This window comes from Populus nigra, chromosome 2 (assembly GCF_951802175.1).
Source record: "Populus nigra chromosome 2, ddPopNigr1.1, whole genome shotgun sequence".
NCBI classification, from domain to species: Eukaryota; Viridiplantae; Streptophyta; class Magnoliopsida; order Malpighiales; family Salicaceae; genus Populus; species Populus nigra.
Window position 1 is genome coordinate 44,435,643 of NC_084853.1, and position 27,902 is coordinate 44,463,544.

At 36.3% G+C, this 27,902-nt stretch overlaps 1 protein-coding gene across 1 annotated transcript; it reads left to right on the plus strand.

The window, feature by feature from the left end:
- Nucleotides 1–713: 713 nt before the first annotated feature.
- Nucleotides 714–27,046, plus strand: LOC133682303 (BEACH domain-containing protein C2). The gene is made up of 32 exons (XM_062105586.1): nucleotides 714–984; nucleotides 1,414–3,494; nucleotides 4,024–4,811; nucleotides 5,162–5,869; nucleotides 6,029–6,163; nucleotides 7,168–7,272; nucleotides 7,439–7,552; nucleotides 8,303–8,379; nucleotides 8,821–8,902; nucleotides 9,580–9,903; nucleotides 10,080–10,702; nucleotides 13,548–13,632; nucleotides 13,852–14,046; nucleotides 14,851–15,396; nucleotides 15,472–15,615; nucleotides 15,781–16,239; nucleotides 16,942–17,078; nucleotides 18,283–18,352; nucleotides 18,462–18,545; nucleotides 18,675–18,731; nucleotides 18,830–18,898; nucleotides 18,983–19,069; nucleotides 19,150–19,266; nucleotides 20,166–20,315; nucleotides 22,013–22,097; nucleotides 22,184–22,304; nucleotides 22,462–22,558; nucleotides 22,642–22,755; nucleotides 23,443–23,812; nucleotides 24,864–25,657; nucleotides 26,010–26,132; nucleotides 26,517–27,046. Exons 2-32 carry the CDS (start codon nucleotides 1,460–1,462, stop codon nucleotides 26,598–26,600), a joined length of 8,979 nt encoding a protein of 2,992 aa, XP_061961570.1. The 5' UTR covers nucleotides 714–984; nucleotides 1,414–1,459; the 3' UTR covers nucleotides 26,601–27,046.
- The last annotated feature ends 856 nt before the right edge of the window (nucleotides 27,047–27,902 follow it).

Sequence of the window (27,902 nt, forward strand, 5' to 3'; positions counted from 1 at the left end):
CCGTTGGCTGCTGTAGGATGAATAGTTTACTTGCATGGGGTAGACTACTAGGGTGCAAGTGGGCAAGGTATGGATAAAGGACTCGGTGTGTACCGAGTCAACAAAGCTTAAGTACTGAGGAGTGAGTTTGGTAAAGAAGGAAAGTGGTGGGTTTTGGGGATCACGATTTTACCTGAATATGAACGGATGATAATAATATTACCTGAATTGATGAATATTTTTTTTAGATTTAACGGATAATAGATTGCGTATTGTTTTTGTCAAAATAAACTTGAAATCAGCCCGAGTAACCTAAAATATCATATAAATATATTTATTGAGTATTTAATTTTTTTTAATACAATATATACATATGCTAAGAAAATCGAGGACCATCTCTAATCTCAACAAATCATCTTCTTTGTTCTCCAATGATACCATTAAGGTTTTCTAGCCCAAATATCTAAGGCCTATAATTTAGACCCAAAAGCCCATACTTTCACTCCATGATTCACCTAGGACCAGAAACCCCTGAATCTAATTCGACAACCCAGATCTCCTTTGCCCGAAACAAGGAAGTTCTTGCCTCTTGGTCTTTTATATTTCCCTGCGCTCTCTCTCTCTTTTTTACTATTATTATTACATTATTACATCCTCGATAGGAGTAAAAATTTATTTCGCTTCACGTAAAAGGTAAGCAAAGAGAACAAAGATTTTCCGGCTCAAAAAAGAAAAAAAAAGAAAAGAAGAGGAAAAAGCTTAAAAGAAAATAATTGTTAAGTCGGTAGTTAATTAATTAGTTAAACCACCCTTTGCCTTGCGTTGGTTTTTGACTGGGCTTGCTAAGTCCACCTTGTCTCTCGCGCTCAATTCGGCTCCCCTCTCGTCTTCTCAGATCATTCTCTCTTTAATTTTCATTCTTTCTTATTTCCTTTTGAAAATAATAATTAAATTACTACCAGTATACTTCTCCCAAATCGAACCAGACCGATTCTTTTCTCAAAGGTAAGATCGATTTCTTATCACATTTTCAGCTTCCTCTCTGTTATTCCAGTAACATTTGCGAATTTTCTCTGATCTGATCTGAGCTTGCTTATTTATTTATTTTACATCTCTTTGCTGGCTTTTGATATTATTTGTTATGTGTGTGTGTGCAAGTGAGAGTTGCTTGATCGATTAAATGGTGATTAAAGAGATCCTGAGGTGATTATTCAAGTGAAAAAGCAGATTAGTGTATAAATACAATTTACTGAAATAAATGTATGTGATTTTGAAGTTTAGATCCCGCTGAATTTAAATTTTAGAAAGTATCTGAGCTAAATTTTTTGCAATTTACGTTAGCTAATCTCGCACTGTAGTATTTGTATTGTCTAGCATTGGTTTCATGGATTGAAGTGGTATTCCATTTTGAATTTTCTTCTTTCTGGTTAATAGGATCGCTTGCGGTGTGCAAGTGTGTTGTATTTAAAAGAAGTGTACAATGGAAGAAGAAGAAGAAAAGGAGTTCGGACAAAGTCTTAATATTCGGGAAGTAGATAGTGCTGTAAAAGAAGATAGTGTAGGAGAATCTCGTCAAGGGAATGTAAATGTGCTTAGTGGTGGTCAAGAGGAGATAGAATATGAAAATCCAGTTTATGATAGGCTTGATTCTGTAGATATTGAGGATGATGATGATGATCAGTTTGAACTTGTGTCTTTAAAAGAACAAGAAAGGGGTCTTGGTGAGTTTGCGGTTGGTAATATTGATTCAAACCGACCATCGGATTCAGAGAGTGAGAGATTCTCGTTTGATAGGTTTGGAGAAGTCTCTTCGAATTCATACAGTAATTATGGTGCTGAATGTGATTCTTCTACTACCATGGATATTCAACATGATCGCTCTGTACTGAGCACTGGGCCCGAGAGACAATCTGGTCATGCAATTAAGCAGTCACACTCGTCAACCAGTCTAGATTCTGGTTTCTTTATGGATGGATTCTCTCCAACCAGTTCACCGCAAAAGGCTAAGCCAAAAGCTGCAATGCCAAATGTGTCCCCAGAGTTATTGCATCTGGTGGATTCTGCTATAATGGGAAAGCCTGAAATTTTGGACAAGCTGAAGAACATTGTCAGCGGAGTTGAGAGTTTTGGAAGTGGGGAGGAAACTGAGGGCATTGCTTACTTGGTTGTCGATTCCCTTCTGGCTACAATGGGTGGAGTTGAAAGCTTTGAGGATGAGGATCATAACCCTCCTAGTGTGATGCTGAACTCCCGGGCAGCCATTGTGGCAGCTGAGCTTATTCCTTGCCTTCCTTGGGTAGGTGACAGTGAGATTTTCATGTCCCCTAGGACACGAATGGTTAGGGGATTGCTCGCTATATTGCGGGCTTGCACAAGGAACAGAGCTATGTGTTCTATGGCTGGTTTGTTGGGAGTACTTTTGGGGACAGCAGAGAAAATATTTGTTCAAGCTGGTGGGTTAACAGAACAGATGGGATGGGATGGGACTCCTTTATGCTACTGTATCCAATACTTAGCGGGGCATTCACTTAATGTTGTTGATTTGCATAGATGGTTACAAGTAATTACGAGAACGCTTACTACTTCATGGGCATCTCGCTTAATGCTAGCGTTGGAGAAGGCAATTGGTGGAAAGGAGTCAAAGGGACCAGCATCTACGTTTGAGTTTGATGGTGAAAGCTCAGGTTTACTTGGTCCAGGAGAGAGTCGCTGGCCATTTACCAATGGATTTGCTTTTGCAACATGGATCTATATTGAATCATTTGCAGACACGTTGAACACAGCTACTGTTGCGGCTGCAATTGCTGCTGCTGCGGCAGCCAAGTCAGGAAAATCATCTGCCATGTCAGCTGCAGCTGCTGCCAGTGCACTTGCTGGTGAAGGGACAGCCCACATGCCTAGATTGTTCAGTTTCTTATCTGCTGATAACCAGGGCATAGAGGCTTACTTTCATGCTCAGTTTTTGGTTGTTGAAAGTGGTAGTGGAAAGGGAAAGAAGGCATCTTTACATTTCACTCATGCATTCAAGCCACAATGCTGGTACTTTATTGGTTTGGAGCATATTTGCAAGCAGGGACTTATTGGGAAAACAGAGAGTGAACTCAGATTGTACATTGATGGATCCTTGTATGAAACTCGTCCTTTCGAGTTCCCTCGGATTTCAAAGCCACTAGCATTTTGCTGCATTGGGACAAACCCTCCTCCTACAATGGCTGGTTTACAGCGTCGTCGTAGGCAGTGTCCTTTGTTTGCTGAGATGGGGCCTGTTTATATCTTTAAGGAGCCAATTGGCCCAGAAAGGATGACACGCTTAGCTTCTAGAGGAGGGGATGTGCTTCCTCATTTTGGTAATGCTGCAGGGCTTCCTTGGCGAGCTACACATGACCAAGTTCGAACTATGGCAGAGGAAAGTTCACTTTTGGATGCAGATATTGGAGGGTTCATTCACCTTCTCTATCACCCCAGTTTGCTCAATGGGCGTTTCTGTCCCGATGTTTCTCCTTCTGGTGCTGCAGGTATGTACATTTTGAAATTATTTCTTTTCCCTTTTCATCTAGTTTTGCTTTGTACATGCCATGGTGCCTGTTGTATCATTATTTGTAAGAGGACTTTTATCTCTGAAGATGCCCCCCCCCCCCCCCCCCCCCCCCCAAGAGCCTCTCTCTCTCTCTCCACTCATTTTTTTTTACCAATTCTTATGTTTCACTATAACAAATAATTGAATGAGTAGAGTTAGAAGATTGTTATTTTCTTTTCTCCCTCCTCTCTCTCTCTCTCTCTCTCTCTTGTTATTCTTATCATTTAACCAGTTAAACCCAATTTAAATTGCCTCCTATCTGGTTCACTATTTTATTCCTAGATTCGGTCCTAAATCACCTGACAATAATTATTATGAATTTTATTTAGCTGAGGGCTACAACATCAATTTTACAGAAACCTGTGATGTCTTCTTGTGTATGGCTGAGGCATCCCTTTTTTTCGATGCCCTGCATAATCTAGTCACATACATGTTACTTCTTATATTTTCTATTTGTGTGCATTAAGGTATTCTCCGACGGCCAGCTGAGGTTCTTGGACAAGTCCATGTTGCTACACGAATGCGACCGGTGGAGGCTTTGTGGGCATTGGCTTATGGAGGCCCCATTGCCCTACTTCCTCTATCAGTAAGCAATGTGCATAAAGATAGTCTAGAACCAGTACAAGGAAATCTTCCCATAACCTTGGCCACAGCTACTCTGGCTGCTCCAGTATTCCGGATAATTTCCATAGCTATTCAACACCCTTGGAACAATGAAGAGTTTTGTCGTACCAGAGGGCCTGAGGTTCTCTCAAAAATCTTAAATTATCTTCTCCAAACTTTGTCCTCATTGGATGCTGGGAATCACAATGGAGTTGGAGATGAGGAACTTGTTGCTGCCATTGTCTCCTTGTGCCAGTCCCAGAAACATAACCATGCACTCAAAGTGCAGCTTTTCACTTCACTGTTACTGGATCTGAGAATTTGGAGTTTATGCAACTATGGATTGCAAAAGAAGCTACTGTCCTCATTAGCAGACATGGTTTTCTTAGAGTCATTGGTAATGCGAGATGCCAATGCTATTCAGATGCTGCTTGATGGCTGCAGAAGATGTTATTGGACAGTTCGTGAGAAGGATTCTGTTAATGCTTTTTCGTTGAATGAGGCAACACGTCCAGTGGGCGAATTGAATGCGTTGGTTGATGAGCTCTTAGTGATCATAGAACTTCTAATAGGAGCGGCATCTCCTGCGGTGGCTGCAGATGACCTCCGTTGTTTACTTGGGTTCTTGGTTGATTGCCCTCAACCTAATCAGGTAGAGTTACTATATCGAACATTGTTTTCTGTTCATGTTCATAAATGTATCAGTTGCTTCAGCAATCTTTGTTTACCCATAATTAACTTGCATGATTTTGTTATGTTTCTCTCTGTTTTTTTAACCTCCAATTCTAGAGCAATAATCATTGTTATTGGCTTGCCATGTGGGTTTTTTTTGTGATCTTTTCCTGCTTTTTTTTTTTAAAAAAATAAGATTCATATATCCATAATCTCGCTGTATAGACATCATATACTATATGGCCCATTTTAATATTTCATGGCATTCTATATACTGGCCACTTGTTTATAAATCTATCCAAAATGACTCCTGCAAAAATCTTCTTCCAGGTTGCCAGAGTTTTGAATCTTATCTACAGGCTAGTCGTGCAGCCAAACACAGCCAGAGCTCACATGTTTGCAGAGTCATTCATAAAATGTGGTGGTATAGAAACCCTTCTTGTTCTGCTTCAGCGAGAAGCAAAAGCTGGTGATCATAGCATTCCAGAATTGGTGGCAAAGAGCGAAGATAGCGTACCAGTTCAAGAAACTGAACTAGATATTGGTAATGGTACTTCAGAAAGAAGTCAGAATGATGAACAGGAAAGGGATTTGACTTCCCAGGACAAAGATTATGAACCTGAATTTTTAGACAGTGGTGGTGGTGGCAGTCCTGTCACCACTTCCCCTGGCATGGAAATTGAAAGGATGTCATCTGTTTCGGAAAACCCATCTACTAAGAATTTGGGTGGTATAAACCTTTCTATTAGTGCTGATAATGCAAGGAATAATGTTTACAATGTTGATAGAAGCGATGGCATTGTTGTTGCAATCATTGGGCTAATAGGTGCTCTTGTAACTTCTGGGCATTTCAACTTTGTTTCCCATGCACCCTCTGATACTGCTAGCAACTTTTTTGGTGGTGGCCTGCATTATGGAAGTGGTACAATGTTTGATGATAAAGTTTCTCTACTACTTTTTGCACTACAGAAGGCTTTCCAGGCAGCACCTAATAGGCTTATGACTACCACTGTGTACACAGCTTTATTGGCAGCCTCGGTATTCTTTTCCAGTCTCATCCATTCCTATGAATGTGTTCATCAAGGATTAGTTTTGTTTTATAGAAAATATTTATTGCCATTGCAAAGTAAAAATCCATAAATGTTTCCTTATGATTTCAAATACAAATCCTTGTAATTCAGTACTTTGGCTTTTCAGATTAACGCTTCTTCAACAGAGGAAGGGCTAAACTTTTATGATTCTGGACATCGCTTTGAACATTCACAACTTCTGTTGGTTCTGTTGCGGTCTCTGCCTTACGCATCCAGAGCCTTGCAAAGTCGAGCCTTGCAGGTATTTCTTTTTGAGCGAGTCATATATGTTTCTGTGCATGCATTTTTTGGCTTCTCATCATCATTGTTGAACCATATTTGTTTCTGGTATATATAATGAAAAAGAATGAAGCTTAATACTTGCCCAAGTTGTGCATTCTAAAATTCAGTCTTTGCATTGTTTGTTGCCTTAGTGTTGTTATCAGTAAAGGCTACACAAGTTAAATCTATGATGTTACTATGCTTTGCAGATTTACCTTTTAGTCTCCCCTAGTTATATAAGAGTTTTCCAATAGAGGGAATTTTCAAACCTTAAGCTGGAAACGCAGTAACAGCTGGGGTTTTCTTTAAATAGTTGGAAATTTTAAGTTGGAGACCAGATGTGGATTAATGCGAGGGAGTGCTCATTTTCAGTCATTTCGAATATGATGAGAAGAGGGTGGGAGATGCTATCTTTTATTTATTGAATCAAGTGACAGTCAAGAAGTTCCCTATTATATTATTATTTTAATAACCATTTTAGACAATCAGATTTAACAATGAACAATATGTTCTCTAGTTTTTGGAACTTAGATATTGGAAGATACTGTAGGATGTGAAGCTGAAGGGTTATAATTGTCGATCTATTTCTTGATTGTCCATAAGACAGCCCAATGAGTTTGTTCTTGCAACTTATAGTGTGTTTCTCCATACCCCTAGGTGACCAGCTAATAGGAGTATTGAATCATTTAGTTGGTGTCAAATGGATAAACGTTTAGTTTTATTTCAGTCAACATGTTTATGCATAATTATTTTGTGGATTCTTATTTCTACAACAAATATTTTATACTAAGTGTTCGAGAAAATGCATGATACTAAATTGCTAGAAGTAGCCATATTGGAACTCCTTTGCAAATAGTTATCCTGATACAATAAGTCGAATATGTAGTTTAAATTCTCTATTTAACCTCACATTTCTAGTTTTCCTTATCAAGTTCCCCTGTATTTTGTTTAGTTTCTGAGCTGCTGCATTCTATATGATTTCAGGATCTTCTGTTTTTGGCTTGCAGTCATCCAGAAAACCGAAGCAGCCTGACAAAAATGGAGGAATGGCCTGAGTGGCTTCTAGAAATTCTAATCTCTAATTATGAGGTAACATTATCTAACATCATTCTTAATTTGTTTTGTTTAATTGTTAGGGGCGTGGCACCTAGTTAGAGTAGGAGGATTTCAGATGTAATAGAATCTTTAAATTAATCTAGCAAACTTTTGGGGTCATACTTTGATTCTTCTTACTTGTAATTTCATGTGTTTTCAGATGGGTGAAAACAAAAATTCTAACTTGGCAAGCTTGGGAGACATAGAAGACCTCATACACAACTTCTTGATTATAATGTTAGAGCACTCAATGCGCCAGAAGGATGGTTGGAAGGTGGGTGTTTATCCATCCCTTTCTTATAATTAATGACTCTATTCCCAGTTGGAAGATGGGCTCTGTGGAGTTTAGTCTTGACATCCGGCATTTGATATTAATTGCATGGCCATTATGTTTCTTTTCTCTATCATTGATTCCAATCAAATATGCTTATTGTTTCTTCTGCATATCTTGGCGTTCCCTGCATTGACTTGAGTTATTAAGCATCAATGTGGAATCAGCTCATGCATTGCAGAATTTGAAATGATATCCTCGAATTCGACTCATAAATTATCAGCATCGTGACAGTTGCAATATACTGAAATTCTATTGACTTTAGAATCCTGGAAGTCAGTAATGACCTCAAAGTTTTCTTTGGAATTTGATCTTCATTCTTACTAGTGGTTTTAAATCAAGGACACTATTGCTTTGTGATTACGGACATATGGCCATTACATAACCATGGCTGTCAGTAATTGCCCTTATGTGACTGCTCGAAACGTACCAGTAGTGTAAATTCCTGTTACATACACTCTTATGAAACCACAGCTGTCAATGGTGCTTTTTATGTGGCAGCTTGAAAGTACTGCTAGTGTAAATATCTGTTACATACACTGTTATAAAACTGTAACTGCTCATATTTTCTACTTGCACTTGTGTTTTATATGCTATACCTTTGCTTATATGTGTTGCTCTTATTAAATCTGTTTTGAATGGATGTGTTCCCTTCAAACTCTGCTCATATCAGCTTTCATCTCCTCCTTACAGGATACTGAAGCTACAATTCATTGTGCAGAATGGCTTTCTATCATTGGGGGATCCAGCACAGGAGACCAACGGGTTAGGTATTCCATTATCTTATAGGCCTTCTTCTGGGAATTTTCCCTTTTCTGCTCAAATTGGTTTATTCTTTTTTGAGTATCAATTGACTTCATGAACCATGATTAACACCATGTTGGCTGACTCAAACTCTAATAATTACCATGTTGGTTGACTCAAACTCTGATTGTATCTTTTATTCTCTCCTAATGGGTTTCGAATGAGTTGATCCATTTGGTGTTTACTGAATTTTTTCCCAGTGAGTACTGACTGTACTACTTGGACCACATGGTACTTATCCAGATGTCTATAGAATTCCCAATTGAGCATCATGCTAGCTTTATTTGATATTTAAACCTTTGTTGTTATCCATTAACTCTGAGCTACAGCTGCTATTACACTCTTATTGATGATACCTCATAGCCAATATTTCTCTCTTTTTGGTCAATCTTTTTCATCATTTGAAGACGTGAAGAATCACTACCTTTATTTAAAAGAAGGCTCTTGGGTGCATTGCTAGACTTTGCTGCTAGAGAACTGCAGGTTCAGGTAACTTTTGTACTTTTCTGCTCTTTACGAATATTATGTCAGGTATTGTGGATTTCCATTTTGGATGAGTCTTCAAGTGTATAAAAAGTGTAAATAGATGTGACCTCAATCGAATAAGCATTCTAGAGTAACACCAAAATCTAAAATTGAATCTGTCTGGAAAATGTGCAAAGTGAGTGAGAGTAGAGCGGGACAAAACTTCCAATTGCACGCTAAAGCATTCATATGAATTCATCTGTATTTGATTTCCATTTTATTTTTTATCAAATCTATTTTATTTCATTTTATGAATTTGGCATCAATTGGAACCCAGTTCATTCGCTCAGAGTTCTATCTATGACCTAGTAGCATGTGGTCTAACGATAATGAGACCTAGCATAACCATGACTGATATGACTTTAACATTTACAATATCAACAAACTTTCCTTACCCAACAATTTGGCCTAGCATGGTGGGCAACATTCTGATCACAGTGACTTTGTTATTTGTATCCAATTCAAAGACATTTTGGGTAGGTGGAGAGCTAGAACCATATGAGGCCATAGTGAACTTTATATTTACTGTATTTGCATTATATGGCATCATTATTGCTGCTTGATTACTTGAAACTCTTAAAAGATAAATTATGAGAGGATAGGTTCACTCACATTCACATCAAACTTTTCTTTTGCTGCAGACTCAAGTAATTGCTGCTGCTGCTGCTGGTGTTGCAGCTGGGGGTTTGCCACCCAAAGATGCTAAGGTGGAAGCAGAAAATGCTGCTCAGCTTTCTGTGGCACTGGTTGAAAATGCTATTGTTATTTTAATGCTTGTTGAAGATCACTTGCGATTACAAAGCAAACTTTCTAGTGCATCAAGCGTTGTTGACAGTTCATCTCCTCCACTTTCTCTTGTATCTCCCCTGAATAATCACCCTAGGTCCCCAGCATCAATTGGTACTGATTTACTTGAAGCTTTGGGTGATCGCAGATCTAGTGACTCTGGGGGACTTCCTCTTGATGTATGTATATTTTTTCCCCTTCTGCTTGGTTGCTCTAGTCATAGCTACTGGCAGCAGAAGAGCTATGAATTTTATGCTGTACTTTTCAGGATGTTTTTTTTGCGCATCTATTTTTTTTTTTCAGTTAATAGAATTTAAAAATTTCTATTTCGTACACTAACATGGGACTTCCTAAGGTCCTTGCTTCAATGGCTGATGCAAATGGGCAAATTTCTGCGAGTGTGATGGAACGTCTTACCGCAGCAGCAGCAGCTGAGCCTTATGAGTCTGTTTCATGTGCTTTTGTGTCATATGGGAGCTGTACGATGGATTTAGCTGAGGGTTGGAAATTTAGGAGCAGACTATGGTATGGTGTCGGCCTGCCTTCAAAAACAGCTCCCTTTGGTGGTGGTGGCAGTGGATGGAAATCTTGGAGGTCTACTTTAGAAAAAGATGCAAACGGAAACTGGATTGAACTTCCTTTGGTAAAAAAATCAGTTGCCATGCTTCAAGCTCTATTATTAGATGAGTCTGGACTTGGTGGTGGTCTTGGTATAGGTGGAGGATCTGGTACTGGAATGGGTGGAATGGCAGCACTATATCAATTATTGGACAGCGACCAACCATTTCTATGCATCCTCCGTATGGTGCTTCTTTCTATGAGAGAGGAGGACAATGGGGAAACCAGTATGCTCATGAGGAATGTAAGCATGGAGGATGGGATGTCGGAAGGATTTGTCCGACAAGCTGGCAACACCATCTCTTTAGAAAACAGTGCTCAAATGCAAATGAGACAACCACGGTCAGCTTTGCTGTGGAGGTAATTTAAATGCTTATCTTTCAACTTTTTTTCCTCCAAGTTTCTTATAAAATAACAAACTTATTTTCTATTGGATTTAAAGAATAGAGTGCGATTTTTACTATGGATATGTTTATGTTTTCTAATAACCACCTCTTAACACCATGCTGCCTGAGAAAATTGAAAATGTTTTTATGGCTTAGAACTCTAGAGGTTCTTCTAACAATATTTTTTTTTGCATCGAACACTTTTATTATAACGTTTATGGCCACATTTTTCATTTGCTTTTCCGGTGATTTAGTTCTCTTCACATGAAGCAATGCATATAAGTTGTGGCTGTAAATCATCATCGAACACGAATAGGAATTACTTTTAAGAATAATTAGGCGCATGTCATAGCTGCAACATGCAGCTGGGGAACTCAATTAAGAAACCAAGCTATTTGATTATTTATACTGAACTGGATAGCACCTGTTCATATGCAATTATTATAGGCATTCCCATCTCCCATGAGACTTGCTCAAGTCAACACCGACTTGGGTGGTGCTTTTTTCCATGTCATAAACAAGTATGGTTTTTGTTGTTGTTTATTTAGTGTATACTAGATCCTTGATCCGCTCTACATTGCGAGTTGGGTTAAATTTTTCTTGAGCGTAAAAAAAATTCAGATATTGTTAATGTTTTTTTTCTAATAGAAAAAAATTTAAACAGTATTGGGGTTGACCTGATATGACCCAATTGACTTTGCGGGTTCAAAAGCAACCCAGACGACCTATAAGAATATAGTTTGACAATTTTTTTTTTAAGATCTTTTTTTATTTATTTTAAGATAACAACATATTGGATTGACTTAGGTCAACCCGAGCTAATATGTCAAATTCACGATCCGGATTATGAGACTATGATAACCCCATAAAAAATAAATCAAAACAAATTATGAAGTTTAATTCCAATCAACACAATGTTGAAGGATGAAATTGAAAAAAAAAAATCTAAAAAAGCAACCTAAGTTAACCTGTCAAACCCGTGGTCCGAGTCATAAGACCGAGATAACTTCATAGAAAGCAATTCAAAACAAATTATGAAGTTCGATTTCCAATCAACCCAATGTTGAAGGACGATATTAAAAAAAGAACATAAAAAACAAACGAGTCAATCCACAAAATCCATGACCTGGATTATGAGACCGAGATAACTTTATAGAAAAAAATACAAAAATTAACATGATTTAATTTGGGTTAACCTGCCAAATCCATGACGTTGATCATGAGACCGAGATAACACCATTAAAACAAATTATCAAACTCAATTCTCAATTGACCCTGTCGAACCTAATGTTAAATGATAAAATTTGTAAAATTTTTAATTAAAAAAAGACATAAAATGAGCCAAGTCAACTTGGATTAACCTATTAAGTATTATTCCCGAGTCATTAGACTAAGATAATCTAATAAAAAGCAAACCGAAATAAATCATTAAGCCTAATTCTCAATTAAACATAATATTAAATGATAAAATTGGGAAAGAAGTCGATTAAAAAAAAGAAAAAAATCCGAGTCAACTATGTTAACTATCAAACTCGCGACCTGGGTCATGAGACGAGAACAACCCAATAAAAAACAAATACAATGTTGAAGAACTCATTATTAGAGTCATGAGATTGAGATTACTTCTTAGAAAGAAAAAAAATGACTAAATTTAATCGAGATTAAAATGCCAAACTCGCGACTTTAATCATGAGACTAAAATATCTTAATAGAAAACATATCAAAACAAATTATGAAACTCAATTCTCAACCGATCAAATGTTGAATGATAAAGTTGAAAAAAAATTCAATGAAAAAAAAGATACAAAAAACAACCCGAGTCAACTCAGGTTAATCTGCTAAGCACTATTCCTAGGTTATGGGGCTGAAATAACCTAATAGAAAGTAAACAAAATAAATTATGAAGCCTAATTCCCATCAAACCAATATTAAAGAATGAAATTGGAAAAAAAAGTTAATAAAAAAAAGAAAAAAAAACTTGAGTCAACTAAGTTAACCCGTTAAACTCGTGATCCGTGTTATGAGAGTGAGATAACCCAATAAAAAGCAAATCTAATATAAATGAAATAAAAAAAATGCTTGATTGAGAAAAAATCAAAGAAGAAAAAACACTATTCTAATTAATAGTGTTTTGTGAGGAGGGGCACTTAAAAACCCCTCCTCTTTTAATTTTTTGTTAATTTTGCCTGGGTTTACTAGGTCTGTAGAGTTGACAAATGGCAAGAGCAACTACATTATCTAAAATAGGCATTTAATGTTTTTCTTCCAAGCTAATGAATACAAAACATTATCAGATAATTTACCATACAGCTCATATTTTGCTTCTGCGTTTCTTTTATAAAGTTCTTCCACCCTTCTACAGTTTTTGTTCAGGTTTTCACTAACCAATATAGGTAGTTGATGATTTACCATACAGCTCACATTTTGCTTCTGCTTTTCTTTCACAGAGTTCTTCCACCCGTCTACAGTTTTTGTTCAGGTTTTCACTAACCAATATAGGTAGTTGATGATAAACAGTTTAAATACTTGCAGGGCAAAGTGAGTCCTGATTTCCTTAGGGGTGTAAGAAATGTCATTGTTTTCCAGTGTGATTCAGCTCTCTCATTACGTGCGCGTGTGTTTGCTTGTGTTTCCTGTTCAATCTCTTGTCTATTCAAATTCATTTTCACTATAATGTATTGCATAGGTGCTCTTTTACTACTACTTTTACATTGGTTTATGTTCTCCTTTGGTCCTTAGCATAATTTCTTTGGCTGTTGTTCACTTCCAAGTGCTATTGGTATGTGACTCTTGAACTAATTTTCATTATCTATCTACAGTGTGCTTTCACCTGTTCTGAACATGCCAATTTCCGATTCAAAAAGACAGAGAGTATTGGTTGCGTCTTGTATTCTTTACTCTGAGGTTAGTTCTGCATAAAACTGTCTTGCTACGGTATATCACTAGACTGTGGATGTAATTATTTCCTCCTGTTATCCATTCCGATCTTCATTTGTATCTGAGATCTTATTTAAGAGGTTTCTTATTCCTGCCTTCCACTTGGTCATGCAGCTGGATGCTGTGGTTGTATTCATTTATGCTGATTCTTTTTATGGTTAATTTAGGGTATCATGTATGTTGCAGGTATGGCATGCTGTTGGCAGAGAGAGGAAACCCCTTCGTAAACAGTACCTTGAGGGTATCTTACCTCCATTTGTTGCTATGTTGAGGAGGTGGCGGCCTCTTCTAGCTGGAATTCATGAGCTTGCAACTGCTGATGGTCTAAATCCTCTTGTTGTTGATGATCGTGCTTTAGCTGCTGATGCACTACCAATAGAGGTTATTGAGCTATAATGCATGTTGTCTTTTGGTCAAATTATACCTGTTCTGGATGTTTTTTTGGTTGATTTGAGAACCATCGTTTCTTCCCTGAAAAAATGCAACTAGCGAATATGCTTACTTTGTTTAGTTATTTTTGCGCCTCTGTTTTTTTTTTGCTTGAATTATCTGATGCTTTGCACCATTTTATGCAAGTTGCCATATTCTTGTGCACCATGCTAATGCTTGTTTTTAACAGTCCTTTGACAATTGTATCTGCTGATGTGTTTGGAGGCTAAATTTTTTACCAATTTTGCTTCCCATGCCAGAATGCATAAGAAGTGTTAGGTATCATGGGAAATTGTTTTTAAGGCACTTATTATGATTTAGAATGTAAGGAAATGGAAGAAGATTGGGCAGAAGTATATAATTGGAAGTAAATTTCTGTAGACCATCTCTAGTGTGAGTGCATGCCTGAAGTGGTCTTCATTGCCAAGTTATGAAGTTCACAGGTTATTATCTGTTGCTAGTGCCTTATGACTTGATTTCTTTCTGAACCCAGTGAAGCACGTGCACCATTTATTTGTCTGTTGTTGTTACTGATCTTTGCATCTCTTTCTTGTTTTTTTTTTTTTTTTTTGAAATTGTTATATGTTCTTGTTTAGATGTTTCTTAACCTTGGATAGCCAGCAGCTACAATGCTATGTTTTCCATTCTGCTCCTTAATTTTTTCTTAGAAGTCTTTGGTGGTGCTCTAAAAAAATATAAAATAAAAAGCATTGGTATTGCTGCTTTGTGTCATGTATTTCAATCAATTTTCTCCAGGCTGCACTCTGCATGATTTCTCCTGCTTGGGCAGCTGCTTTTGCATCACCACCAGCTGCGATGGCATTGGCGATGATTGCTGCTGGTGCTGCAGGTGGGGAAACCCCTGCTCCTGCAACAACCACACATCTTAAGCGTGACTCTTCCTTGCTGGAGCGAAAAACTGATAGACTACATACTTTTTCAAGCTTTCAAAAGTCTTTGGAGGTGCCTAACAAAACACCAGCTCATCATAAGGATAAGGCTGGTGCAAAAGCCGCTGCCTTGGCAGCTGCACGTGATCTTCAACGCAATGCTAAGATTGGTTCTGGACGGGGTCTTAGTGCTGTTGCGATGGCAACGTCTGCACAGCGAAGAAATGCTAATGATATGGAGCGTGTTAGGAGATGGAATACTGATGAAGCCATGGGAGTTGCATGGATGGAATGCTTACAACCAGCTGACACACGATCAGTCTATGGGAAAGATCTCAATGCTCTATCCTATAAATTTATCGCAGTCCTTGTTGCAAGCTTTGCCTTAGCAAGAAACATGCAGCGATTAGAGGTTTGAGTCGTGCTAGCTACATATTCTCATTTCTTGTATAACCTTCAGGATCAGTTATTATTATTTCTTTGCTAGGTGGACAGGCGTGCTCAAGTCGATGTGATATCTTGTCATCATTTATCCAGTGGAATCCGTGCTTGGCGCAAACTTATACATTGCCTGATAGAGATGAAGAGTCTTTTTGGGCCCTTTGGGGATCCCTTGTGCAATCCTGAGCGTGTATGTTGTGTGAGATAACTTATAGAAGTGTATTACACTATCAAAACCATTTGGCATTAATATATTTTTATCTAATGTTTTAATGTTTTTCTGTTCTCATATTAAATTTCTTATATATTATATAGAAGAGCTTCTTTTCTAAAAACTGCTGTTACAATTGTGTAGGTTTTCTGGAAGCTAGATTTTATGGAAACTTCTTCAAGAATGAGAAGATGTTTGAGGAGGAATTATAGAGGATCTAATCATTTTGGTGCTGCTGCTAACTATGAGGATCAAATTGAGCTGAAGCATGATAAAGGAAATGTTCCTGTTCTGGCAGCAGAAGCAATATCAGTGGAAATACTAAATGAAGATGGGGGGCATGCAGAAATTGAGAATTTAGGTGTTACATCCTTTGATACAGAGCAGGGTGGGGAGAGTCAGCTGAGACTGTCTGGAGCAACTGATCAAAGTATGCAGCCTCCAGCAGAATCTAGTGACACTCAACTAGCCAGGGACCAAGATTTGGAAAATGCATCGGCAGTTGCACCGGGTTATGTGCCCAGTGAACGTGATGAAAGAATCATTCTTGAACTTCCATCATCTATGGTCCGGCCACTGACAGTTATGCGAGGAACATTTCAAGTAAGCTCTATGAGACTAGCATGCCATTATTTTTTAATCATCCACCAAGTTCTCTCTTTTCGATGTTTTTAATCTTACATTTAGGATGTTATTGTCCTATAATTTCTAATTATGCCACATCAAGATCCTAAAACACCAGAAGCAAATAAATTTTGTTTCTGATGAGGAACACATGGAAATTAAATTCACCCACTAAGGGCTTGCTTGGTTTTTGTGAATTTTGGAATACAAGGACATAGGAAACTTTATTTTAAGAAACCCTGGGATTCATGCTTGCTGATTATATAATTATGGTGGAATATCATGGAGGTGATTGATACAAACTTAGATATCATTTGTGGTAATTTTCGAGCCCAGCTTGTAGTTGAAATGATGCCAGTCCATGTGAGATGTGGCCCTATGATCTTTTTGCAGTGTTCAATGGTGGAAATGGCCTTTGATTAAATTTTGCTTACAAAACCACTCTGATTTCTTTACGTTTCCCTGCTGGTAGTGTGTGCCATTGTGACATGTGACATTCAATCTTCTTGTTTCTACTCTATAAAAGTTGCTGCTAAGCCTTCTCCTGCTTTCAACAATAGGAAAGTAGAGCATTTTGCCTGTTTCCTTTTTGAGAACATGAAAACAGGAAACTCTGACATTTTACAAGGAGCTGTTAATCTGGATGTAGTTACTGAGCATATGAAGCAATTGTTTCTTCAGGTAACTACTAGGAGAATAAACTTTATAGTTGATACCACTGAGAGCAATGCTGATGGAATGAAATCTTCTGAATCGGTAGTCCAAGAAAAGGATCACAGTTGGCTGATGTCTTCCCTCCATCAGATTTATAGCCGGAGGTAAAATTTATTGGGCTTTTATTAGTTTAACTGGACTTGTATTTTTTTTTAATTCAAACAATTTAAGAATCTTTATTATTTATTTATTTTTGAAGATGAACAATTTGAGTGTCTTATATTCCTATAATGTGTTTGGTTTGTCAAAGGAATGCAATTGTAGCATGTAGGCAGGTCAGAGGTCGTAATTTTAACTTGAGTCATGACAAGGAAAGATAGCCACTATAGCTTACCAAAAAAAGGCTGATATTCTCTTTTCTTTTGTAATATCTGGGATTGCAAGTTGATTTGGTTTAAGGGGTTGTCTGCTGGTTGACTAAAGGACTCTCTTGGTCTTGTCCAGCTGCTAAATGGTATTATATTTGTTCTGGGTTCATTTGTTGTATTAGCATTCTAGCCTGATATGCAAGCAGGTAACATGAGGTTCATGCTGGTAGCTTCTATTGAGACTCTTTATCCTTTTGTTTTTCAACATGTGACACTAGAGTATGTGCAGTATAGTTGAGTAATGCTTATCAGAGATAAAATGATTTTGGAGCAATGTCTTCTGAAGCACAACCGTGATCTTCCCTTTTTGGAAGGATTTGTGTTTTATTTGCTTTTCATTCCTTGACCTATGGGGATAAGGAACCTGCTGTCGAGTGGCTCCATAAAGCTTTTACCTTCTCAGTCTTGTCATATACTGTCTAGTCATGACACGGCCTTTTCTGGTCATGAAATCACTGTGCTTTCTCAATTGCTGATAACTATAAAATTTTAGATTTAGAAGACTTCAGGAGTCATGCTCGGAGTTATTTTTCTGAATTTTTTATGCCAGCAGGCTTTCTATTGTATGCATCTCTCAATAATGTTAAATGAATTCTGGTCTTACTGTGTACTGACATTAGTACAATATCCAAATGTCTGCCCTACATCCCAGAAATCGGGCTGTTTAGCTGGTGCGATTCTGGGTTTACAGACTTTGGAACTGTGCATAATAACCTGTGACATATGCCTTTTGTTCAACTTCATATGTTGCCTGGCTTCCAGAACTTTACTCAACCCATTTATTGACCATAAGTGTATCTTCTGGCATCATTTTATAGGCATGAACTTATTGCACTTATGCAGATAAATTGTTATATGGTATCACAAGTCCATAATATCATTTTGTTCAGTTCTCATTTGTTCTACTCTCATCTTCATACCAGTTTGCTATCATCCTCAGGTATTTGCTAAGAAGAAGTGCTCTGGAGTTGTTTATGGTTGACCGATCAAATTTCTTCTTTGATTTTGGGGTATTTCACTTGAAATGTATCTTGAACATTTTCTTTGCACCAATAGAATTCTGTCCACCAGCCTTGACTGTGGAATAAATTTTTGGTTCCTTTTTTTTTGTCCATTTAGAGTACCGAGGCACGAAGAAATGCTTACCAAGCTGTAGTTCAATCAAGACCTCCTCATTTGAATAATATTTACCTGGCTACTCAGGTTTTGCAAATTTCTACCTGACTATGTAGTTCTTAAAAGATGTGTGCATGTGTGTTTTTTTATACCTGTTGGATGTTTATTTGTCTTTTCCATTGTATCATGAAAGCTGCTTGCTTTTTCCTGTTGTAGAGACCTGAACAACTTTTGAAAAGAACTCAACTTATGGAACGTTGGGCAAGGTGGGAGGTATATACTCAAATTCATTTCTGTAATATTGCAAGTTTCATTCACATTTGCAACATTAATTCAGAATAATGACAAGTTTAAACACAACCATTATGCAGATTAGCAACTTCGAGTATCTAATGCAGCTCAATACTCTGGCTGGGCGTAGTTATAATGACATCACTCAGGTATGTATGTTTCTCGGCTAATTTCTTGTTCTAGTGTGGAAGGTTGTGCATATTATCTCTAAATCTTCTTTTGTTTCCTTGCAGTATCCAGTTTTCCCATGGGTTCTTTCTGATTACAGTTCAAAAAGTTTGGATCTTTCTAATGCTTCTTCTTATCGAGATCTTTCAAAGGTGACATAACTTAAATTACTCTTTCAATTATTTTATAATTGCACTGTCTACTGTCATTATAGCAGGATATATACTTGCAGCCTCTTGGTGGTTTAAATCCTGATCGGTTGAAAAAGTTCCAAGAGAGATATTCTAGCTTTGATGATCCAGTCATTCCAAAATTCCATTATGGTTCCCATTACTCAAGTGCAGGGACTGTAAGTTATTTTTCCCATTTAATCTTGTGAAATCAGTCCTCCCATCATAGTTGTATATTCACCTTTAGCTGTGCATTTCTGTTCATGAAGATTATTCATTTCTTTTGTTTTTCTGTATCACGAATCTGGGCTATTCGTCACAAAATTTCTAAAATCAAAGTGGAGCATATTGGGGAATAAAAAAGAAGAAAAACCAATTTGGGAGGGGGGGTACTTGATGCTTAACAATTTACAACACAATCATCTTGAAAATGAATACCTGAATCCTACCCAAATTGATCAAAATAAAGATGCTAAATATCAGACCTTATTCAAAATTGAATCTGGATGCAAGATATAGATTTTGGATGAATGTTAGGTTTTGAAAATACCAGGAGCCATGTATGTTTCTATGAATAATATTTCATTTTAAAATATAAATATTATTTTCTACGTATTATGTAGTGTGGAGTTGAGATGTTTGGGCTTTTATTTGAATTAAGGAACCTTCTTTAGTATTTTGGAGTTTGGATTTAACTCAATTGTGGCATTATATTGTTACGGAGATTTAGGTTTGTGCACCAAATTCATCCAGCTGGAGGCACTACTACATGATCAGTTGCGCCTGATTGCCTTGTGCCCTTACCCCTTCCCCATCTCTGATTTTTGAATATTGTCTCTCTTTTGTTTGTACTTGAGCCTTTTCCCCCTTGATGCATTGCATTTTGTTTGTCTTCTTCTGCTCATATCAACAAATATAATGCCATTTGGGCATGTTGTTTAATGCTATCTGGAACAGTAAGGCAACTGTCCTTCCTTGAAAAAAGTAGAAATAAGTGAGAGAAAGAGTGGTTTGTACCGTTTGAATGCTTGATATGCAGTTTTTGCAGTTTATATGATTTATGGTTGTTCTGTGACAGGTTTTGTATTATCTTGCTAGAGTTGAACCGTTTACAACACTTTCAATTGAACTTCAAGGTGGAAAATTTGATCATGCAGATCGGATGTTTTCAGATATTGCTGCGACCTGGAAAGGAGTTACTGAAGACATGAGTGATGTGAAGGAATTGGTATGTCATCTATTTTGTTTGAATATTTATAACTATCCATAAAAGCATTATCTTTGTGGAAACATTTGATTAGAGTAAAATGCCTTTATCATATTATTTAATGACTACATTTAACTGACCTTACTTTCATATTATATCACCTTAATTTTTAACTGTTAACTTTACCTTTCATGACAATAAAAACATACCTTATGTTCCATGCTATAATCAATCTTCTTTCATATTATTTTACCTTTTTTAACAGGTTAAAGTTACCTTTCTTGATAAAAAATGTTACCCTACTTCCCCACGAGTTTGTCTTCTTTCTTGCCCTTTTTTTTACCTTTTACTTCTAACAAGTCAAAGGTTTTTTTTTTAAAGTGTTGATGATTATATTATATTAACTTTTATTTTTTATTCAATAAGAACTGTTCAAACAAAATAGGTAAGGAAAACATTGTCAGCATAATAATAGTAATAGTAATATTAATTTTATAAATTTTCTCTATCATTTTTAATAGAGAACATATTTGTAAATTACAATCTTAACCCAAGCCACGAAATCTGTGAAACAATTGATTCTACTAAATTGCTTTCCAATAAAAAAGGTAAAAAATATAATTGAACATAAAAAAATCCATCACATTTCGAAAACCCTTGAGTAAAAGAGAAAATCGTCCTCTTGTTTTTATTTTCTTTAACGGTAAGGATTATGTTAGATACAAATAAGACTCCTACTTGTGAGAGGATTTATTTATTTTTATATTTTACTGGTATTCCCGGCACTTGTTTTGTATGCCTATCATAAAAGTTGTATAAAATATTCTAGTTGATTCTAAAATTTGATAATGATATTTTAGGAAACAAATTAAATACATTCCAGGCACCCTTACAATAATTGCTAAGAGTCATAAAAAAAGAGTAAAAGTTGCCTACTTTATTATATATATATTTATTATGTTTTATCATATATATGCTGGTATAGTATTCATATGACTAAGGCAAAGATAATAATTTTTTTTTGTGAATTCATAATAGTATCTTAAAAAGGCTAGCTCCTTTTATTTATTTATTTTTTATGAATACATAATAGTATCTATAAAGGGTAGTGATATTTATTTATTTATTTTTACAAATGAAGGGCTAGAAATGAAAAAGAAAGAAAGAAAGAAAGAAATCTAAAAATTGAAAATTAATAATTAAACGTTGAGTGTATTTTTAAGTGATACAATGGCTAATATTTTTTTTTTAATTTCTTCTTTCTTATAAGTGATACAATGACTAAATTAGTTATCAAAATATATAAAACATTGAGTGTATTTTTGTCAAATCAAATGTTTTGATAAAGTTCATGCTTTTATATATAGTTATGAATTTATAATTTATTCACATAATTTAGTTTGATAAACTTCATCTATATATATTTTTCTTGCAAAGTAATGGTACGTCAACTTTTTATCAACTTTAATAATGCACCATGCTAAACTGGCCAGTTAGCATAAAAGGCACCTCTTTATCTTAATGCTTGGCGTGATTCTTTGTCTCATGTTAATAATAATCATTTCTCCGTGCTGTTCTTGTATGCACACTTTCTACAATTTTCTTTTCTATGATAACAAGTTGCTCCTTGTATCTTCCTTTGAATACTGGCTATTAATAAACTATATATATATATTTTTTTTAACATTTTGGGGGTGGTGGTTTCTTGTCTGGCTTAGGTTCCTGAGCTCTTTTATCTTCCTGAGATCTTAACCAATGAAAATTCAATTGACTTTGGTACGACACAGTTGGGTGGAAAGCTCGGTATGTTTCATAATTTAGTGAAGTAAGTGAAACATAGTTTGAAGTTACAGAGTTGAAATATTTGCTGATTAAATAGGCTCTTTCAGATTCTGTCAAACTTCCTCCTTGGGCTGAAAATACTACTGATTTTATCCATAAGCATCAGATGGCTCTTGAGAGTGAGCACGCGTCTACACATTTGCATGAATGGATTGATCTTGTATTTGGGTAAGATTTGAGCAAAATTGTTCGAGTAACGTCTCTCATTCTTGCCCTTGGGTTTCATTTTTTGCAATCTGAACATCTTACTCTGGACAAATTTAATTTATATTCAAATTAACTCTGGCCTTTTCATTTCAACTGTGTAATGAATTGGATCATGTAGCTATAAGCAACGTGGTAAAGAAGCTATAGCAGCAAACAATGTTTTCTTTTACATCACCTATGAAGGGGCGGTTGATATTGACAAGATCATTGACCCAGTAAGTGAATTCTGCCATCCTCCATTGTTTGTTAAGCCGATGTTTTGTTTCTTATTTCTTATTTGTTTGTTTATTCACAAAAGGTACAACAACGTGCCACACAAGACCAGATTGCTTACTTTGGACAGACTCCATCTCAACTTTTGACTGTTCCTCACTTGAAGCGAATGCCCTTATCAGATGTTCTTCACTTACAGGTCTGAATTTTTGCTGAAGATTTAAGTTTTAAAAGTGCTGATACAGTTGTAGAAGCCTGTGATTCTCTTATAAGCATCTAAAAGTCCAAGTGCTTGTTTCAGTTCATCTTCAACTTAGCCTTTTGCCATGCATGTTTACTGTGATTTAGTTTGTTCTGTTGGATAAAGACACTACTGCAGAGACCTGCTATCAATCCACACCAATAGAATCCATGCTAAGATTTCATGATTATCTAGATGATACAAATTGGCTTAGAACAACCAATTGGATATGCTGGGTAACAAGTTCTGAAAAATAGCTAATTCTTGAGGAGTTAACCTTGTGTACAAACCATCTATGTTGTTTTGGGGCTAGTGCTTGCTTCTTAATGGAAGGTCACGGTAATTGGTGACGTGATGATCGAGTAAGCTGGAGGAGGAACATGTCATTGGTTGTCCCAGGATTAGTGCTATGGTAGTTTCACTGTGATTAGATGCTGGAGAAATGTCAGACATTTAGATAGCTGATCCATTAGATGCAATTTGGAGAATGTGATAACAGTTGATGGTCCTTTTGATAGTAATAAAAATCTTCTTATGCACATATTTTTTGGATCAGTGAGGTTGCATGTTAGGATATTCCATCATAAAAATCAGCAGTATTAATTTGTAGCACATTATTTTGATTCAATATTTTTTTTATGTCAGACTATTTTCAGGAACCCAAAAGAAGTCAGGCCATATGCCGTTCTGGCCCCAGAACGCTGCAATCTACCTGCAGCTTCCATTCATGCATCTTCAGATGCTGTTATAATTGTTGATATAAATGCACCAGCAGCGCACATTGCCCAGCACAAGTGGCAACCCAACACACCAGATGGCCATGGTGCACCTTTTCTCTTTCAACATGGAAAGGCCTTAACAAGCTCTGCTGGTGGAACATTCATGCGAATTTTTAAAGGGCAATCAAGATCTGTTGGGGATGATTGGCATTTTCCCCAAGCACTAGCATTTGCTTCATCTGGAATTAGAGGCAAAGCGGTGGTTTCCATCACTCATGACAAAGAAATCATTACTGGTAAGCATCATTTGATCCACAGGCTGTGTGCGTACACATTCTCTATTCTGGAATAAGATGCTTGCATTTCTTTCCTAAAGCTGTGAAAAATCTTTAAGGATATAAATCTGAGATTTTTGCCTTGAAAGTTTCACTTGTCTTAGCTACCACTTCAAATTTGAAAAAAAGTTGTCATTTGTTAGCAGTGCGCACTACTCAGTATCATATTGAATACTTGCATTAAAACGACGCGAGTCATTATTAATTGCCATTACAATGATATTGGATGCTATGCCATTATTTATTTATTTATGCCTGGGATGTAATGTTCAATGCCCGGGGAAACTGAAATCTCTGTTCTCAAGACATCATATAGGTCATCAGGGCTTCTAATTTTTTTTTTATTGTATCTCTTTCACTTATAACAGAATTATTTTAAACAGAAATCCCTATCATGCAAAAAGAAAAGGAAATAAAACAAAAACTGGGTTTACAAGGTTATTTTGCTCTCCAACCTTGTGATTGTATATTGGATGTATCAGGGTGTGACGGAAAACCTCAAGGGTTTAAATAGGCAGGGAATATAGAAAATTCTAGAGCTTGAATCTGAATGAAATTGTTGCAAAAATCATATGAAAGTATCAAAAACTGGTGCACACTTGGAAATCTTTATGCAAGATTTTCAATCAAATGAAAGCAAGCATTTTCCTTTTTTTCTTTCTAAGAAGGTAAAGGAAAATATTATATGTGAAAGATCATCATTGCACTCTTTAATCACTTTGATTTTCATTTTTATTTCTATTCACTCTCTTTTCACTTTGAAAACTGCTTGGCATCTTGATACTTTATAGAAATAAGGAAAATTCCACCCTTTGATCCGTGCTTGTAGTCAAACATCTATACATAAGTTGTATTATTTTTTGTCATTTGTTTCTTTTGTTGTATAAATTCTTATTTTGATTGATTTCTAGTTGTGTGCCTAGCTAACTAAAAAATTTCTCGCTATCATATGGAATTTGTTTTGTATTTTCCTGATAAACTAATATATCCAATCATCTGTGACTGGATTTAGGTGGGCATGCAGATAACAGTATCAAGCTATTATCAGCAGATGGTGCAAAAACCCTAGAAACTGCAGTTGCGCATTGTGCTCCAGTTACTTGCCTTGCTCTTTCACCAGATAGCAACTATCTTGTCACAGGATCACGGGACACTACTGTCTTACTCTGGAAGATACACAGGGCATTCACTTCAAGCTCAAGCAGCATGTCAGAGCCTTCCATGTTCACAGACACAGGCACACCACCTGCATCCAGTAGCACTACAGCAACTAACCTGGCAGAAAAAAGCAGGAGGTGTCGCATTGAGGGTCCCATACATGTTCTACGTGGTCACCACAGAGAAATACTGTGTTGTTGTGTCAATTCAGATCTTGGGATTGTTGTTTCTTGCTCCCAATCATCAGATGTTCTGTTGCATTCTGTAAGAAGGGGCCGTTTGATCAGAAGGCTGGTTGGTGTGGAGGCCCACTCTGTTTGTCTTTCATCCGAGGGGGTTGTGATGACCTGGAACAAATGTCAAAATTCTCTGAACACCTATACTCTAAACGGGAAACCAATTGCTAGAGCACAACTTCCTTTATCTGGCTGTGTTAGTTGCATTGAAATTTCGGTGGATGGGAAGAGTGCTTTGATTGGCATGAACTCATATCAGGAAAACGATGAAACCTCTAATAACAACAAAAAAATAAGCTTGAAGAAGCCAGGGGCTGCAGATTTTAATCTGGAATCAGAGGACACTGGTGAACATTACAGATTAGATGTTCCTTCCCCTTCAATTTGTTTCCTGGATCTTTATACATTGAAGGTATAAGAACTCGAGAAAATTTTAAATCATTTATATGCATGACCTATCTTAGTTTTTCAAGTGCTGCAAAACTTGTACCTTTAAATGTTTGTTCCTCTGTGACCCGACCTAATAATGCTTACATGTTAAGATTCTTAAGAAATAAAGGATGCTTTCCTTCCTGTTTCAATGGACAGACCTGTTGTTTATATGTCTTGGGCATTCATGAATGCATAGACATTTAATGCAGTGCCCCACGAATACTTCACTTGGCTCTAAAGTGTCCTTTGCTATTAAGTTTTTGCTCATGATATACCTGGTAGGTCTCACAGTTAATTGAGTTTTACTAACTAGCATGCCAATTTGTGTCCAGGTATTTCATGTTTTGAAACTTGGAGAAGGCCAGGATATTACTGCTCTGGCTTTAAACAATGATAGCACAAATCTCTTGGTATCAACTGCAGATAAACAGTTGATAATCTTCACTGATCCAGCTGTAAGTTCAATTTGTTCATATTCTTACTTCTCTGACAATGTGCTCCTGGTCTAGTTAGAACATTTAAGGGGCCTTTGTCCCCAAAAATCTTCTATTTAATCATCATGTGTTCAACTTGCTAAACCCTCCCATGGCAGCATATGAAACGCCAGTGCACTTGGCCCTATGTATTTTGAAGTAATTACAGTGTTGTCACAAATTTGTATTCTTCAGTTCACTAAGCTTTCTTATGTCTATTTGAAAACAATGCTTTGGTGGGAAAATGGTTCAACTTTTTGTAATCTATTTCAGTTGTTAGTGATCTAAGTGACCGTGTCATTATTGTGATCGAAATGCTTGTTGTTAGTGAAACCTTATGGTGATTCCCTTGATCGCTGCTTGCAGTTGAGCTTGAAAGTGGTCGATCAGATGCTCAAGCTTGGTTGGGAAGGCGACGGGTTGAGCCCACTTATAAAATCGCAGCGTTGAGGCCATTGAAATACTTCTTTAGTTGAATACAGAAGATTCGCAATGCTAGTAAGGATGCCACTAATGTATACAAGGGTATGTTTGCTGCCCCGGATCAGATACCAAGTCGATTGCTAAATTTACAGTTTGCGGCTGTCCTGTGGATGTAACACATGTATTTTAGCAGTGGAACAGCTCTTCATGTCCATGAGTTGAGTCCCACTGTAGTTACTGCACTTTTTGATTCATTGTTGAGATGTAGTTTGTTGTCTTCGATGAGTTGAGTCCCCGAGGGTTGAGTAGTTCTTTTTTGGCCATCACTTTTTATCTTATGATTTTGTAAATGAAACATAGCATTCCATCTCGCATCTTTTGTACGCATGTATAAGCTCAAATTACTGTCAAAATTGAATATAGATAGCTGAAGATTCTGGTTAAGAAAGAACAAGTTAATGGCGTTGATCTCATTGTTATCTTTCAAAAAATATTTTGCATGACATTGTAAATGCTGTTTGTGAGTAGTGAGAGCTTGAATGCGTAACCGTTGGCCAGACTATCCTTTTTGTTTCCCTTTAATAAGAAGGAACTTTTCTGCTTACTGAATATTATTATTAATTCAAGCTTGGTGGAAAAAACCTGAGGAAATACCCCGGGGTACTATTTTTATTGCTTGTTGAGTACTCTCTATATACTGTTCAATTTTGTTTTTTTTAATGGTTGTTATATGGTTCCAAAATGATGATATCCGGAAATGTGGGTATGGTTAAAAGTGTATTTTACTTGAAAATATATTAAAATAATATTTTTTATTTTTTAAAAGTTATTTTTAATATCAGTATATTAAAATAATCTAAAAATATTAATTTAAAATAAAAAAATAAAAAAAATTATTTTTTTTAAAATATTTTTAAAATATAAAAACAAATAAAAGATCTAAATACCATGCGTCGGGCACAATTTTTTATATTTTTATTTTTAAAGCATACATAACAGTAATACAGTATTGGTGTTTATTAATGTTAATAATGATGAAGTGGACGATAGCTTAGAGAAAAGAGAAGAAAAGAAATAGCAATGTTGTTTTCAAATACCATTATTTTAAAACTTATCCGATTGCAAGTTGATTTATGAAATAGAATGAGAATTGATATGGTATAGTCCAATTAAAAATTTAGGTTGACGAATGACTCAGTTAGCACAAAAAAATATAGTCAAAACCTTTTATTTTTATTTTTATTCTTTTTTATAAAATAAAAAAATTAAATTAATTTGTATTAACCGGATTAACCCATGATCACAGACTTTTACTAGATTAACCCGGGT